Here is a 17077-nt window from a genome sequence, read left to right as displayed (position 1 = left end):
AGGGAGCAGATTGGTACAGAGGTCCCACCTCCTGTCAGTAGCTCCATGGATCTCCCCAGTCTTCCTGAACTCCTTACAGAAACGGGTCAGATTTGTAAGCTTTTGCTAGACATAAATTTGGTGATGCATCACAGTTAACAGCAGAGGGATTTTTACATTTTTGCTAGGTGTTGCCTCTTCTGCTAACGTACATGTATGAGTACATTTGAGGCCGTACTTGACAAGAAGAGAGTTAAGGGTATCTGAGAACCCCTTTCACCAGCTGCATTCGGAGCCCTTCAGTCTGCTGCTGCTAGGGTTTCATCTCCCTGGCAGACTGGCAAGTGGATTTGATGTCCTTGGAAAAGATACTTCCTTTTAGGCCTTTAAGTTATTCCTCACAGGTACTTTTTTTTGGTCCTTTCAGAACATTTTTTTTTTTTACATTTAAATTGCCCGTTATCCACCTCTTCCTCTGTTTTAGACATATCATATTCAAAGATGGATGTATTTTCTTATAACAGCCTCACTTGGTGTCGTGTAGCTATGCTAGCTTTTACTGATCGTGATGACTGGCACCCATCTAGCCTGAACTTTTAAGTAATGTAAGAATACTGTGCTGCCTGCAAAGGCTTCAAAAGGAAATTAAAATAAACTTACCTTCTTTGTTTCAGGTTGAATATTATTTTGGATTTCGTGCTCAACCAATGGTCTGGGATGCACCTACCTCATGGAGTGTGACAGCTGAGTCTTAAGCAGGCCTTGTGCTTAATTCAAGACTATGCCAAGAACACTGCTGCTAAAGCTCTACTTCAAGGAAGTAATTGCTTACAGTATCTAAAAGCTTAAATACCCTGTTACATCTCATGATACTTCCTCAAGCTGAGGAAACAAATTCGTGTCTCTCAATTTTAACTTTATTCTAACTGCAGCCAGGTACTAGCATTCCATGCTGCTGCGGTTCACCATCACTTCCTCAGAATTTATGTTCCGGTGTTAAAAGTCACAATAACTACCTCAGTTCTGGCAGGTCCATGATGTGGTACTGGTATTTAATCCATGTAGCTTGTAGGGGTGGTTTGGTTTGGTTTTTTTCCCCCCAACACTGATATCCTGAAGAAAATGGATTTTTCCGCTAAGCGATTTCAATGAACCGTGTGAGCCTGGCAAAACAATTTGGCAGCAAGAGGAGGGAACAGAGAGAGAGTTGTAAAACAAACATTTTCCTATCCTTGAAAAAGAACTGAGACTGATAAAAGGGAACATCATGCCTCAGCTTGGTGATAAAGTATATAGTCAAGGACGACAACTAACTGGCATGTTGATAAAAGGGCACTTAGTTTTAGTTCTTAGGTGAATCATCCTCATTATAATACTAAAAATCACATTCATAGGCCAGAAAACCCCCTACTCAAATAAGCCCCTTATTGTCTAAGCACGTGTGGAAAATTTAAAGGGAGCTGTGCTTATAAGGCGAAATGAGAAACTAACCAATCACTAGCTGGGGGAGTGAATATTAACTGTGGTTGACACATTTAGCTATAAATACCGTGTAGTTTCTCGGTGCAGTGTGCTAGCTTTGTGGAGTTACCCCCAGCACCCATCTTTGCGCAAAAATGGAATGAGGAAAATACCTCTGCTCTGTGTGTAGTTTGGTGTTTTGCACACCAGGTGAATGAACCTGCTTTTTGGGAAAACACCACCAGTATTCATATAAAAACGTTCGATCTTTGTCATATTGCCTGCTCAGCAGAACTTTTGCTGGCTTTGACTGCGCTGCTGCTGTTTCCTGCCAGAAGGTTCCTTACTGACTCTGTGTGTAACCCTTTTCTCAGGGATGTGGGTTTTATGCAGGCTTGGTGTTTAAAGCAGAGGATTGTTGCCCTTTAAAGGGGAAGAGTACTTACCCAACTCTCGAACACCAGGCTACTGTTTGTTACCTGTGTTTGGCCGTGCATAACTTGGGTTTGCAAGTCATTTGTCTGCAGTACCAATTCACGGGACAGAAGCTGACGTTGAGAGACTGAAGAGAAGCTGCCACACTGGACTTTCTATTGGCTGCGAAGCATAAGGTCAAACTAGGAGCACTTCTCTGCAAAGAGTTTACACTGCTAATAAGCATGCTTTGTTCTGCTATTTCAGTACTGAGGTGAAAAGGTACAGTCTGCACACCAATAATGATAAAGTACAGTGTGGGTAAGGGTATAAACCACCTGGCTATGTATCAAAAATGGCCTGGTATGAAACAAACAGTTGACGCTTAAGGGTTTTGCGTGTTACAATTAAAGCAACACAGTTGTTCATACACAGTAAAGAAAAACCCCTGCAACTGTGTTTTGTCTTACTGAAGCAAAATGCAGGATGGTTATGCACTCTGTCAGTTTTGCTGTTGGGTAGCTGTTGGTCTTCTAAAATATTTCAATATCAGTTACTCTCAACCACTTGCAACTCCTCACGGAGATATTTTTGGTTTACAAGTTTACATTCAGAGTTGGTGATGCAAACCATCAGGTTCTTAGAGAAGAAAACAGTGGGAACAAAAACTTATGATAGGCCCCAGTAATGTGTGTTGGCCTTATCAGTGATGAACCATCACTACACTGCGGGGCTGGAAGTGAGCAAGAGTGCTGCTCTCCAGTACCGGCCTCTCTTCTGAAGTGCTCAAGTGGTCTGATGAGACAGCATGGCTGAAAATTTTATCTTTCACTTTTGTACTGAAATAAAACATGAATGACAGTGAAACTATAAACTACATTGAAAACACGCTGTTTTATTTCAACGGACCTGTGTTTTTAGAAGGTGAAAGAATGTGGAGTTCCTTGGTACAGGCTGAAAAACTTCAGAAGGAAGATACCCTTTATGCTGAAAAACTGCATGGAATATATAGGTGTTGAGAACAAATGAGGAAGTCACCCTAAATTGGCATTTTTTTTCACTTTAAATTACCTCCTGTAGTTTTTGTTAATGCCTGCAGTTCTGGAAATAACTAACACAAAAAGAGTAGGTCTCAACTCTTTTCAAGAGAACTGTGTAAAGGCAGGCCAGGGGAGGAAAACGGTGCCGGTTTTCCTTCTCCCCAGCATGTGCCAATCTGCAGGAGTAACTTACTGAATGGAATATGCTTTGTCAGTACACCCAAAATAACTGTTGTTTAATGCAATAAATAAAAAACATCTTGCTGTAGCCATTGTTCAGGTTGACTATTTGATGACTCTTTTTTAACTTCAAATTCCATTATTTTTACTACTAACTGCTGTTAATAAGCATTATCTACTTACTATGGAGGTAACCAGTTTTTAAAATCAAAATATTAAGGCACTCCACAGAGAAAGCAGCTTAAAAATTATGACCTTCCAATGTTTCACAAACATTCTACTTGGGCAATAAAAAAAAATGTATAGGACTTGCAAAGTAAAAACCATAATGGGTTCAGCAGCACGTTCTCACTCAGTAACAAAAAGGTTTAAGCCAACAAGACGTAGGCTAACTCTTAAATTAAGTACTGGCCCTGTGACCTGCCTGCGGGACCAAGCTACCTCTATAAGGCTTGTGCAAGGCTGCCACTACTGAAGGAAGTAGGGTGTGTACACGTGTATTGTAAAAGACAATTCAGACCTGGGGAACAGAAATCAGTACAGAGGATGTAGTTACTGCAGCACTTTGAACTACAACTATATTGAAGATAATTACATTATTCTCTCCTTTTGTTCCATAAAAAATGATCCCATCCTGCTGCCTTTTGGCTGTACAAGGGTGGGTACTGAGCGCATCCCTGAGCCCCAGCCAGCTGCCTCTTTGGTGGTCTACAGGGAAGCAGCAGGGCGCTGTGAGACATTGAAAGTAGCTACCAGTGAGTGACTCTCAGAGCTCCAGGTGGAGCTCCTGGAATTTCAGTAAAGGAAATCGGGAACATCATTGACAACCACTTATTGGGATTTTTTTCTTACAGGTAAGGGGGTCTGTATTGGCGCCAAAATGTCTCTTGATGGTATCCTGCTAATAAGATAGGCTTGCTTTTCAAGAATTTAACTTGAATGTAAGACAAGGTCATTACCAAACATGAATGGCTTTAGGATTTTATGAGTGAATGAGTGGCACTCTGTCTGGGTCTTGCCAACACAGGACTGCTTTGGCAGGTGTTCTGCCTTCTGCAGGAGACCCTGTTTCCACCAAGAATGAATTCAGAGAAGCTGAAGCAAAAGCTACAGAACCAGTCAGTCTTTCACCAGCTTCCAGCTTCCTAAGGGGGCCTGAGATGTTTCTGGAGCTGGTTAGCAAGTTGGATAGCCGGGGCAGAAACTGCTAGCACAGCATCTGCTTTGGCTGTCTCAGGCCAGATCACTCCTGTCAGCAGCAGACCTCCCCCTGCACTGCGTATCTGTTAGTCAAACCAACACCATACTGAAGAGAACCCATTCATCCCCGCTTCCTGGACATGGAATTAGTGGTTTTTTACACCCACAAACACCAGCTAGACCAAAACATCGTTGATTGGGTAGCAGCCTAGCTGTCCTTCAGCAGCTTTGACCTTTCATGCTGTTCAGCACATCCTCTCCAGCTGCTGCCTACCTGCTAAATGCTGCCAGCGTCTCTGCCTTGCACAGGAATAGTCAAGTCTTTTGCACCTTCCTGCATGGCTTTTAGGGGAACCATTCTGGGAAAAGGTGCAGAAGGAGACATGTCTATGCATGATGACCCATGTAGGCATGATGATGATTGCCTACAACACAGGGAGGGGGCAGGTCCTTCTAACAGGAGGCAGGGATTAAAAACAAGCAGCATAAGAAGAGCAATGAGAATAGCACTGCAATTGGTAGCTCACCCCTCATTCCCACTCTATCTAGTTAGAGAGGCAGTAAGAAGACTTAAGCATAAACAACCCAACCATAACAGATGCACAAAACTGAAATCACTAATTACAGGAACAACCTGCACTGGACACACTGCTGCAAAGCAGCCAGTAGTCTCCTCAAAGCAAGTGCTGAAGAGCACCAGCAGCAGAAGGGGTCACGCAGCAGCCCACAGCTGTATCTGTGCCAGGAAGAGCCACCACCGTGCTCTCTGGGAAGCACTTTTATTTTCCCAGTAACAACCAGTCAGGCCATCAACCTCTTGGTTGCCTACTTTTCAAGAGCTGTGTATGTCAAACAGATGTCAAAAGGAAGTAGGACCTGACCAAAAACCATCCCCAAGTTCAGCATGTTCAGTGCTTATCATTTGCTGCCATTTGCAAATTAAATCAGTATCCAGAGCATCTAGAGTTCCCCTCAGATATCGTTGTGAGGCCCATGCTGTAAGGTGAGCAAGAGAAAACTGCTGGCCTGCTTACATGTACCAAGACTTCGTCAACAGATGTTGACTCTTTTAACTGAATGACTGTTAGCCACACAGGAGGGTTAGCAATGCCGTTGCTCCACGGCTTCATCGCCATTCCCTCACAGCACCAGCATGGACAGGGATCATCTGCTGCAGGCAATGACCAGTGGGGGCACGCTGGAAGGAAGCTGCTCCTCTCGGCGACACACACGTGGGCACCTTCATGAGGAACAAAATGCTGAGCCACAGATGACTAGAGGCAAGTTCCAGCCACCTCTGTCCTGCAAAGGGCTGGCTTTGGCAAAACGTTACATCAATACTACAGTGCTAGTACGTACGTGGTACTAGTTTCATGAAAGCCAATTAGCTCCCTTGTCAAAACCATCTTATCTTTGTTCCCACTCTGCTCCCAAGTATCGACGCTCTTAAGAACCTAGCAGGTCTGCTAGGCCTATGGAGCATCCAGCCTACTGAACTCTCACAGAAAACATGGAAGGAACTAAATCAAAACTCTTATTCATTCAACTCTCACCCCTAAAAAATGGAAGTATTTACCTCAAATAGCAGTTTTCCATTCAGGAATGGTAGAGTGGTGGCTTCACCCTGGCCAGCAGCTGAACACCCACACAGCTGCTCGCTAACACCTCCCCACAGCAAGGCAGGGGAGAGAATAGGAAGAAAACATTGTGGGCAGAGATGACAGAGTTTAATACATGGGTGAGAGGAGGGGAAAAAAGGGGAAAAAAAGTGAAACCACTTGCCCCCTTCTTCCTCTACCTCATTTTTATTGCTGAGCGTGATGTATGGTGAGGAATATTCCCTTTCGGTCAGTCCGGGTCAGCTGTCCCAGCTGTGTCCCCTCCCCGCCTCGTGGCGTGCAAGCACCGCCTGACAGTAGGCGTAACACGGGTGTGCTGCCAACACCCTTCTAGCCCCAGGTCCAAACCCCAGCACCACATCTGCTTCTTGGCCTGATGCCAGCTCCACCCCAGTCAGAGCCCACACAGGTACCTCAGGATGTGCAGCCTGAGCCCAGCGGCCTGCTAACTTGATAAAACTCAAGTGAAGACAAGAGCAAGATTACGCATCGAGGGAAGTAACATTTTTCAACATCAAAAATCAATATCAGTCACTAAAGTCTTCTATTTCTTTTTTTCAGTCTGAGCAGAAAGATCAGGACAGGCAACAATTAATTTAATTGAGGCCTGTCTTAAGTAACTCAAAGTTTTAATTTAAACTCAAGTTAGACACCACCTTAGGTTTCTCTGCCTGACAGCTCCCGGGGTGATCCATAACTTGCCTGTAAAACCATGACAAATACAGGGATATTCTACTTCTACATGGTCCAAATTCTCCAGCTTTTCAGTCAGACAGAGGTTTACAGGCAAACTGCATTTGTCTTGTATTTTGTTCAGATATTAATGTATTTTAGACACAATTTTAATTAAAAAAAAGCTACAGGAGGGCTCTAACTAAACACAGGTACTACCAATTCACTGAGCGTGCATTGCCATCTTAGCGTCCAAGGCAAGAAAATTTATGTTAAAGGACAGTGCCACTACCACCATTAAAAAAAAAAAAACACACCAAAAAACAAAACAAACAAACAAACAAACCAACCCAAAGCAACCAAACCGAAAAAGCCCACCCAAACCCGAAACCCAACTCAACAGTTACTTACTTGAGTCTGCTCACAATTTATACGTGAGCTTTACAGGAGTCTCTGTGGCCACCCCCGAGTATTCCCCAAAGCCCCTTCTATGCCCATTCTGTTTGTGAAGGATCCAAGTTCTCTATTCCAAGATTTTCGCATCGAGGCAACTTTCACCTCTGCAGACCTTTAACTGCAGGCTAAGTTATAAACTAAGAACTACGTGTCTTTATTACCATGCAGAAATTAAATTCTATTCAGGCAAGAAGGCATTCACCCTATGTCAACAGACATCAAACACGTTGAATGTTTTATTTAATAAATTTTATTTATGCAAAGCCAATCCAAAAGTGTTGTGTAAAAGTGAAAAGCTGTTCTTACATATTAATAAAAAAAATTTTTTTTGGGGTGCACTTCCTGTGTGGGAAGAATGAGGATTTGACTTTTATTTACAGGAACTCACTAAGTTTGTTTAAAAATATAGACATAGGTATTACGTCATTCTTATTTTCTCTACAAGCTAACTGCTGTACAGCATATAATGGCACAAAGTGCCCAAAGAACCCCAGGTATCCCACGGCCACTTGACTACACAAGCTTTTTGTGCCCAGTTAAGAATATTCTCATTTTGGTGTAACGCTTCTGCCCAGTGCTTGGTTTTGGGGGGTTTTCTGGTTTGTTTTGGTTTTAGGGGCTTTCTTTTTTTAAATGTATACAGTAGTCAAATTATATTACTATGTCACACCCAGTATTTCCTCAAGGAAGAGAAGTTATGTTCCTTGACCCTCCAGTTCGGCTGCTGCTATATCTGGTTCTTCGTCATTGTAAATGTTTTCTGCCTAAAGACACAAAATATTACATTACAAGTGGCAGACATGAATGGTTTTTAACAATCTTCTACGCTTTATACATAAAAAGCATCGTAACACCAAGAAGGCATGGACATCATCCCCTCCTTAAAGGGACCTTCTCCCTGCCTGCTCTTAAAGGGCAGCCAAATTTAGCAATGCGCACACGGTGGCTAGGCCTCAGCACCTGTCTCCTCGCATTGATTTATTCCAGCAGTGTAAGGATTAGCCATTTAACCATTAGCTTTACCATAAACATTTTATTTGGACTTACTTCAACCTCAGTCCGAACATGCACAACAAGAACAGGTATAAAAAACCCAAAAGCCTGACCCGTGATGCACTTTTAAGTCTGTTACATTTCTTTAACTTAAATTATTCCCAAGTGACTTTATTCCACATTTGTAAGGTAACTGGTCAAATTCCTGTAACGTAAAATAATTTGAACTAACTGGAGAGTTAAAAGGCATCTGGCTTCACAGTCAACAGGCAGCAGCAGAGGGGAAGAGCGAGTCTTGGCTAGTATTGGATGTAAGTTCACAACTGCCGCATTTATTCTTAACTAGTACCCAAGCCTCGGAGTCAAGAATTAGCTAGCAATTGCATTTATTCAAGTTGTTTTAGTCTTCACTTTCTGTTGAAAGCCTTACTCTCCCATCAAACAGTGTAGGAAGTACAGGGGACAGACTACTTTCAGTCATCGAAGGCACAAGCTGCCCTAAGAACAAGCAGCCCTTTCGGTTTCATTTATGCAACAAGCTTGAGCGCAACTCACGAGCTGTTGTGACACTCACCATTTGCCATATCTGCATTATGTTGTCCTCCGATACAGAACAGATTACCCAGGGCTCATTAGGATTCCAACTGAAGTCTGAAATTTTGGCAGTGTGTCCTCCATGAATAAACTGTTAAAAAAAAACAACCAAACAAAAACACAAGCTTCAGTCAGCCATTTCATCTCTAGAGAGAAATCTGTTAAAACCCAAGATTCAGAAGTTGAATTCATCATGCTGATGGCTACACGAAGGAAAAGAACTTGCTACTAGAGATTCACAATACAGGCGTAAAGAAGGCGTGTGTGAGACAGTGCGTTCCAATTCATGGCTTACAGACAGAGATGCAATTGCTGAGACAGCATTTAAACCGACAGTTCATATTGTTACAGCAACAACTGACTGACATCCTCAAAGCAGTGCTACTTCACACAAGGTTGAGCTGTGGTATACAGCCATATTTTATACCCGTTACCTCATCTAATTATGAGTGCTTACACAGTTACACAGGAAACGGGGAAACCAAACTACAAGCATTTTTAATTGTTTCCTAAGGAAGAAAAGCAAAACATAAGCCTTTGTACTCACCACCAGTCCCGTCAGCTATATGGGACCTAACTGGCCTAATGCAAGATAAAGAATTTGAGGCCTTAGCTTTACATGCATTTACTTAGAAGAGAGCACTGACAAGAACATGGCCGAACCATAACTACGTCCAACAACAAAGAAAGATGTGCCAATCGTGTCTAGCACAGCTTTGGGGGAGGAAAAAAAAATTTTTAAATCACTGCCTCAGGATTGAACAGAGGAAGCCTACTGCAAGTTAGAGCAACGGATTGATGACCTGGACAGGCTGGAGAGCTGGGCCGAGGGGAACCTCATGAAATTCAACAAGAGCAAGTGCAAGGCCCTGCCCCTGGGGAGAAACAACCCCAGGCACCAGTACAGGCTGGGGGCTGAACTACTGGAAAGCAGCTCTGTGGAGAAGGACCTGGGAGTGCTGGTGGGCAGCTGGCTGACCCTGAGCCAGCGATGTGCCCTTGTGGCCAAGAAGGCCAATGGTATCCTGGGCTGCATTAAAAGGAGTGTGGCCAGCAGGTCGAGGGAGGTTATCCTCCCCCGCTACTCTGCCCTAGTGAGATCACATTTGGAGTACCGTGTCCAGTTTTGGGATTCCCAGTTTAAGAAGGATGTGGAACTGCTTGAGCAAGTGCAGCGAAGAGCTACCAAGATGATCAGGGGACTGGAGCATCTCCCATCTGAGGAAAGGCTGAGAGACTTGGGCTTGTTCAGCCTGGAGAAGAGAAGACTGAGGGGGGATTTCATCAATACCTATAAATATCTAAAGGGTGGGTGTCAGGACGATGGGACTAGGCTCTTTTCAATGGTGCCCAAAGACAGGACAAGGGGCGATGGGCACAAGCTGGAACACAGGAAGTTCCACCTGAATGTGAGAAAAAACTTCTTCCCTGTGAGGGTGCCAGTGCAGTGGCACAGGCTGCCCAGGGAGGCTGTGGAGTCTTCCTCCCTGGAGACATTTAAAACCCCCCCTGGATGCGGTCCTGTGCCCCCTGCTCTAGGTGTGCCTGCTCAAGCAGGGGGGTTGGACAAGATGATCTCCACAGGTCCCTTCCAACCGCTACCATTCTGTGATTTGTGAAAACCGGGGAGGTGAAAAGATTTATGAACTGCTGTCGTTTTAACAGCGCTGTCATAAGGCACCATGCTGCCATATGGCGTGTCAGCAGACTGAAAGCTGAGCAAAAGCATACCAGGAGCTCAGGAGGCCCGTCTTCTGCATCCTCTGCAGACTGCTCTTCTCCAATTTTGCTGTAAGAAAGTAGTATATACACTTTTTATTAATAATGAAAATTGCATCCTATCTCAGCTTAACTTAACAGTTCCTGGCCTTTGTTTCCAGCATTAGCTTTTGTTATTGTTTTTTCTCACTGTCAAGTAACTATAACCCTTAGGTACAAAACATCAACTGTTTGGCGTTATCACTACTGAAACGAAATGTAACTTGTGAAGCACAAGGAGGCAGAAATCACTTATTACTAAAGACAACAGAAAACAATTGTATCAGCAAGAAACCCTCACAGAGAAGTAACATTAGAAGTACTGTGCTGCTTCTACTGTATACCCAGAAGACCAGGTCTGAGTTAAGCAAGCAAGGCAGGCTAGAGGACAGCACAAATCAAATCTCCAAATTAAAAAAAAAAAAAAAAAAAAAAAAAGCTGCAGAAATACCTTGTCATCTGTTCATATATACTAAAAGAAGGGAATTGCTCTTCACCTTAGATCCCATACGTTAAGCCGACGATCAGTACCGCTTGAAGCAAGAATTGTTTCATTGTGAGGAGACCAGTGAACCTATTGAAAGAAAACAACTTGACCGGAGCAGTTACTGATTCCTAAAACATACCCTGAACAACCATCTCCTGTACCTGGCTTTAGTTTTCAACAACATGCTCAATAAGTCAGTTTCTTCTGGCACAAAGGATACCTTGTAGCTCAAGAAGAGTGCTTTAAAGTCTTAAAATTCCTCAAATTGAACAGCCAACATTATTTCACTCTCACAGATTTACCGTATCATGAAATCTGTCTAAAATTCAGTCACTTGCACATACTAAGTAGGCAGAGTTCACAATATTAGATTGGAACCCAAGTCCTCCCTACAGCAGGATGTTTTAGAGAAACGCTCTACCCGTACTGAAGGTACTTGCAAAGTCCCGATATCTTTTTAGCAGTAAGTTGTTGAATACTTGCTTCAGAGTCAAGTGGGGGAAAGGCAGAAAGAAACTGTGTGGTACTGTTTGTAGTTGAACATTAAATAGTGAATTTTGGTTCATCAACAGAGTTATTTATTGTGGTTGGTCACCCTACGAAAACCTACATGTTCTTGTCCAAGTCATTACTCTTCTAGCTTTTTAATACAGGTTGTGAGAGAAGTTTACCCACCTGAAAAATTTCATCTTTATGAGACTCAAAAGAATGGAGTTTCAATTTTAAGTTTCGAAGATCCCATAGAGCAACCGTCTGGGAGAAGCAACAAGAAGTTGTTTTTACTATAACAGCTACAGAACTATAATCTAGAATACTTATGATTTTAAAGTATACACAAGTAAAAAACCTTGTCAGCAGAACCAGTTGCTAGAATGAACTCGCTGTAGGGATTGAATGACAGACAGTTGACCTCGGCTGTATGAGCATCTACAGAATGGCTTGGCTTGGACGTCGTATTAGATCTTGTGTCCCAACTGTTGCAATGAAGGGTTTGGGGGAGGGTGAGGGGCAGGGAAGAGAGAGCAAGAGTGAACAAACATAGGTTTCCATATGAGGTTCTACACTACGTATTAGTTTAAGAGACTAGGTTATTACTAAACTTAAGTCTGAAGCTACAGGTTTTATTCCATAACCTTTCGACATTTTCTGTCTGTCACACATGCGCGGTTTGCACCAGGAAGCTGACATACATATTAACTACACCTTATTTTCAAATTATGTGAACGCATGAAGCGACACACAGATTTCAGTGATTCTGCGGCATTACTATAGTTGATTGCACTGAAAGCTACACAAGATCACTCCAAAATTCAGATTTTTTTTTTTATCCAAGTGCTCTGGACTGGTCCACTGACAGCACACAGCAGGAACTATCCAGAAACTGCTTAACCCCAACTTACATCATAAGCTTCTGATCATCCGCCACAGATCCAAACAGAGATTCATGGAGCAGATGCCAAGCCACATCTTCTACCACTGCAGAGTGCCCAGTGAAGATTGCTTTTGCATCCACAATTCTGCCTTCTTTTGGTCCAGCACTTACATCCCATAAACACACAGTCTGTAAAGATGAGTCACATTCTAGTGTTACGTGGACTCTGACTGTATTATATTTCAAATAAATAAACAAATTACCACATTCTACACATGAACAGATATAACACTCCTGAAACAGGTCTTTGTTTTTGAAAACGAACACTTGATATGTTGTAAGTGAGAAGTGAGCTAAGCTATCAATCAGTTTTCTGCAAATTCAAGGCCTGAGGATTATTTATAAGGTCACAACAGCAATTCACACTTTTAAAGGCCAAAGACATTTATAAGCTAATTAGTTCAAGTGACCTTTGAGAGTCTTACTAATTTACGGTCTCAGACCCCAGTCAGTTTAGAGGGTTGTTACACAATAATTTCTTCCAGCAGACAACTATAAAAACATTCTGTTCTTACTTCACCAAGAACATTACAAAGAACTGATTGTTGATTACAGCCTAAAGTCAACTGACAGCCTTTAGAAATATAATTACAGTATGCGACAGCTTCCCCACATAACAATATACAGCTACACTAACCCAGTTTTTCTCTGATTATCTATTACAGCATAAACTAAGAGGGGTTGCTTGTGGTTTGGGTTTTTATTTTGGGGTTTTTTGTTTGTTTTTAAATAGGAGAAAAGATGTGGTTTTTACATGATCGTCTGATGCACTGAGAAGATGTCCACTCAAATTTGAGTTCCATGATAAGCCATAGCCTTCCTTCTGGTGTCCTCTTAATCTAAGGTCAGGATTACACTCTCCACTTGGGTCTGAAAGAGAAAATTCCTTCCATTTAGCTTCACCTTGCACATCAATCCATAAGAGCATCATTATCACCTAAAAACTTTGTTTCCTTTGCAAAAAATTGTATTTTATACATCAGCCTCTTAGGAGAGTGCTGCTCCTATCAAGATTCTCTCAAGACATTGAGCGTAACCAGGCAGTCAAAAGTCACCAAAGATATGGGCCTTCTTATTCGGGTTCCAGAGCCCATCACCTCTCCTCCCAATTACAGTTAAATCTAAGTCTACCCGTCAATGACAAGAGGGATTTTGCTTAACTTCAAGGAGTCTGACCCACCTGGTTTTGAAGGATGTTTAGTGTAGTCAAATACCAACACATCAGCAGACGGCGTTTTTGTAGCAATGATGCAGGGATTCTGCGGCATGTAACGAGCACGGTTTACTTCACCTTCGTGGTTAATTTTAATCTCCGTTTCGATTTTTCCACTCACAGATCCAAAGCCACCAAACTCTACGTTTGTCAGAAAAGGGTCAGTCTGTCACATCAGCTATTGTAAACAGGTGAAACAGCATTTCATTCCATCTCCCCCGCTCCAAGAAACAGTGGTAAGCATCTTGTTGCAATACAATAAAGCCTACGAAAGACTAGCACCGTGTGACACAACACCACTAACACTTTAGATGTTTTGAATCCTCTATGATACAAGCTCTTTCAGAGCTTTAGTCTCTATTTGAGGCAGATGTGTCTCAGTTTTCACCACAACTAGAAATGCTAGTAGGGACTGTATATCATAATGTTACCCAATTTCTTCTGAAAGAAGAAGTTTCAGCTTTTTAGTCACAATTAACGAACTAGAATTAGCATGAACTGATAAGTATACCTCAGCTTTAGTATTTAACAGGAAGTTAGAATACCATTAGACAGAATACTTAGTACTGAATACTGCTGAAACATAATCTAAGAACGCATGCATGCCCACTTCACCTCCTTTCTCGCTGTCATATTGCGAAGCATCAAACTGGTCATCATTGGGAATCTGGACTCTTGCAACAACCAGGTGGTTCTGTTCATCGGACGTGTGTGTTCCCAAAACCAGCCAGTGCAGAGCATAATCCTTTCCTTCTGGCCTGTTTAGAATAAGAAACACATGGAATAGAATTATGTGCTCAGCTCCAGAAGTTTGATAGCTAGCAGCAATAACGCTCAAGATCCAAACTTCTTCAGGGAGCTAGAAAAAGAGAGACTCACATAAGAGATCCTTTCCTTTGTCACAGGAGGCTTGTGCAATTAGGTGAACTAGACTCTGGCATAAGCAAGCCAAAAGATACAACCAGCAAGGCTGAAGTGGCAATACAAGTCAGTAAACATTGCCACTATGGCCTGAAAGGGACAATTACAATTTGCACAGTAGTTATAGGGGACACTATTACCTACTTCTGTCTTTGATTTCCCTAGCAGTCGCACAGTATTGATTTAGCAAACAATCAATACTGCCTTCTATAAAACACAAATACTGAGGACAAGTGGCAACTTATTTCAACTGCTTCTCTTAGAAGCTTTTACCAGTTTTTATTTTATTTCAGAAGCTCATTTTTAAACACTGCACAAATCCTAGCTAGAATTACATTTCTCTTCTGGTGGTTAAATGCAGCATTTATTAGTAAGTGAAAGGCTGGATGGACCATGACATTTACCTCTGAAAGGAAAAATGTGAACAGTCAAAACCAAGCAACTTCTGCATTCTTGAAAGCAACAAACTAATTATGCTGTCTGAATCCAAGAAAACAGGAATCACTCGGGCAATCATAACCCACCGTAGGTATTGCTACACCACTTCCATGGCATCATCATACATCTTGAGGGGGAAAGTACGAAACAAAACAAAACAAAACAAAAAAAAACCCACAATGCACACGCACTTACTTGTATCAGGAACAGGTGTCCCATCATGTCAGGTGCCATACAAAGAGACAGTCCTTGTCTTAAATGGCTTATATATTTTGACACTGGATAATTGGAAATACCAGGTTTTAAACTGAATATTAAGTCAATCTGCAAAATATGAGGTAAGCAGAAGTGTTCCTCACAAGGGCTCCAAACCCTCAAACCCCCACTTCATTTTCTCCATGCCATGACTAGTTAGCTCACATCTGTCAACTTCTTCCCCATTCTGGTATATAAAATTAAATGCTCACCTAACCACCAAGTATAACATCACATACGTAAGGTGGAATTTTAAAAAGGAAAGACACTATCCTCTGATTATTGCATTAACTTTACACACAGAATGTTTTAAAACCTTACTGTATCCAGTTTACAATGACATGACGACCCAGTCCTTGTCCACTAGGACAACACCTCAGTGGAGCCCTGAGGGGTTACTGCAACAATTTAAGTTCTGTAGTAGTGGGCATGTGAACAGAATCTATCCCCGTCTTCAAAATTCTTTAAGAAATTAACCAGTGACCCCACAACTTTCAGGAGGAGGTGAAAGAATGGCAAAATTAAGATACGTGAAGTCAACGGTGAGCCAGGGACAAAACCAGGATGTGAAACACCAGTCTTAGAACAATATCCTCTTAAATAAGTCCAGACTTTAAAAAAAAAATAATGACACTATAGCTTCTACAGAATAGTAATCTGTACCACACAAGGAAAAAGAATCTTCAGGAAAAAGCTAATTTAGTACATAGATTTCTCTGATCAGAATTAACTATAGAAGAGTGTCAGGTCTTTTATGTATCAATAAATTGAGAAAGGTTTCTCTCCTCACACCTTACAACATCTTCTGCTACGCTAAGCTAGAGTTCTGTGAAGTACCAACTTGTGACTTTTTTCCTCAAACCTTCTACATACCCAAAGGATTTTTAAAGCTGTAAGCAAAATAAAGTGTTACAAGCTCACAAAGATGAGTCCAACCCAAATTATTCCCATCTTACATGGCTTTTATCCTCAAGTTACTTAGCAAACATGGTTAACAGAGGCAGAAAGAGAAATGGAACAGGCAGTGGCACACAACCTCAGCTCCTGCTTTGCAAATAAGTGAATCAGCAGCTGAGCCCTGTGCTTCCGGCAGATCCCAGGCCTCTTTCCCTTCTCTCACCTGGTCACATCGGGTAACCACTGCACGGTGAGGCTGGGCCACTCCAGAGCGTGTGTCATCACCAGATCGTATAAGAAGGGGGTGTTTTTCTTCCAGATCTTGTACTCCTCGCTGATGACGCGCTCCTCCACCGTGTCCTCCAGCACTGCGGGAAGGGACAGAGCTGAATCAGGGCCCCAGCACCTGCCCGCGCCCCACCTCCCCGGTCGACCCCATGGAAGCTCCCTGAAGAGAAAGCCCGGAGCGCCTCAGCCACGCCACGCCACTCCGCGCCGCGCCGCGCCGCGCCACCCGCGCTCCCTCCCATCCCCGGGCACGGGTACCCTCATCCCACCGCCCAGCCGGGGATGGGGAGGAGGGGGGTTCCTACCTTCCTTGCTCGCCATTTTGGGCGTGCGCGCGCCGGCTAACGGTGCCGAAGGGGACGGGAGGGAGGAAGAAAGGACGGCCGGCCGGTGAGGGCCCCGAGGGCCCTAACGGTGCCGCCACCCCGCCACGCGCGCGCTTGCCGGCTTCCAACCCGCGCCTGGCGCCACCGCGCACGCGCTGCCCGCCCACAGTGGCAGCCAATGGTGTGGGCGGAAAGGCCGCGGGGACGCGCGCGCGCGGCGACCGGAGCGAGATGGGCCAATCAGGCGCTGGCGCGCGCCGAGCCCACGCACGGCGGGGCGTGGCGAGGCGCGAGCGCCCAGAACGGCGGGGACCGCGCAGGAGCCCCCTGGAAGCGCTGGCGGCGGGGAGGGGAGAGGGGTGAGGGGTGGAGGCGGGGCGCGTGTGCGCGGGGCCCGGGCCCTGTCCGAGGGGCGGCCGCGGGATTCCAGAGCGGGGCGGAGGGGGGGCGGGCG

General features: G+C 43.7%; 1 protein-coding gene across 1 annotated transcript; it reads right to left on the bottom strand.

Moving 5' to 3' along the window:
- Positions 1-7255: 7255 nt before the first annotated feature.
- Positions 7256-16786, bottom strand: RBBP7 (RB binding protein 7, chromatin remodeling factor). The gene is made up of 12 exons (XM_064474873.1): positions 16603-16786; positions 16233-16377; positions 14114-14256; positions 13466-13639; positions 13040-13155; positions 12254-12414; positions 11701-11827; positions 11529-11606; positions 10864-10940; positions 10340-10397; positions 8589-8699; positions 7256-7785 (listed from the first exon to the last, which is right to left on the bottom strand). Exons 1-12 carry the CDS (start codon positions 16616-16618, stop codon positions 7717-7719), a joined length of 1275 nt encoding a protein of 424 aa, XP_064330943.1. The 5' UTR covers positions 16619-16786; the 3' UTR covers positions 7256-7716.
- Between the last annotated feature and the right edge of the window lie 291 nt (positions 16787-17077).

This window comes from Phalacrocorax carbo, chromosome 1 (assembly GCF_963921805.1).
Source record: "Phalacrocorax carbo chromosome 1, bPhaCar2.1, whole genome shotgun sequence".
NCBI classification, from domain to species: Eukaryota; Metazoa; Chordata; class Aves; order Suliformes; family Phalacrocoracidae; genus Phalacrocorax; species Phalacrocorax carbo.
The sequence above is the reverse complement of the archived record's forward strand: the minus strand, read 5'-3'. Positions and strand labels throughout refer to the sequence as shown.

Bases quoted from the DNA above. Each gene is read 5' to 3' on its own strand.
- RBBP7 (XM_064474873.1), bottom strand. The intron at 13,156-13,465 runs GTGGGTCAGACT...TTTCTCTTTCAG, and splicing joins TAAACATCCTTCAAAACCAG to ACCCAAGTGGAGAGTGTAAT. The intron at 11,828-12,253 runs GTAAGTTGGGGT...TCATTGCAACAG, and splicing joins GATGATCAGAAGCTTATGAT to TTGGGACACAAGATCTAATA.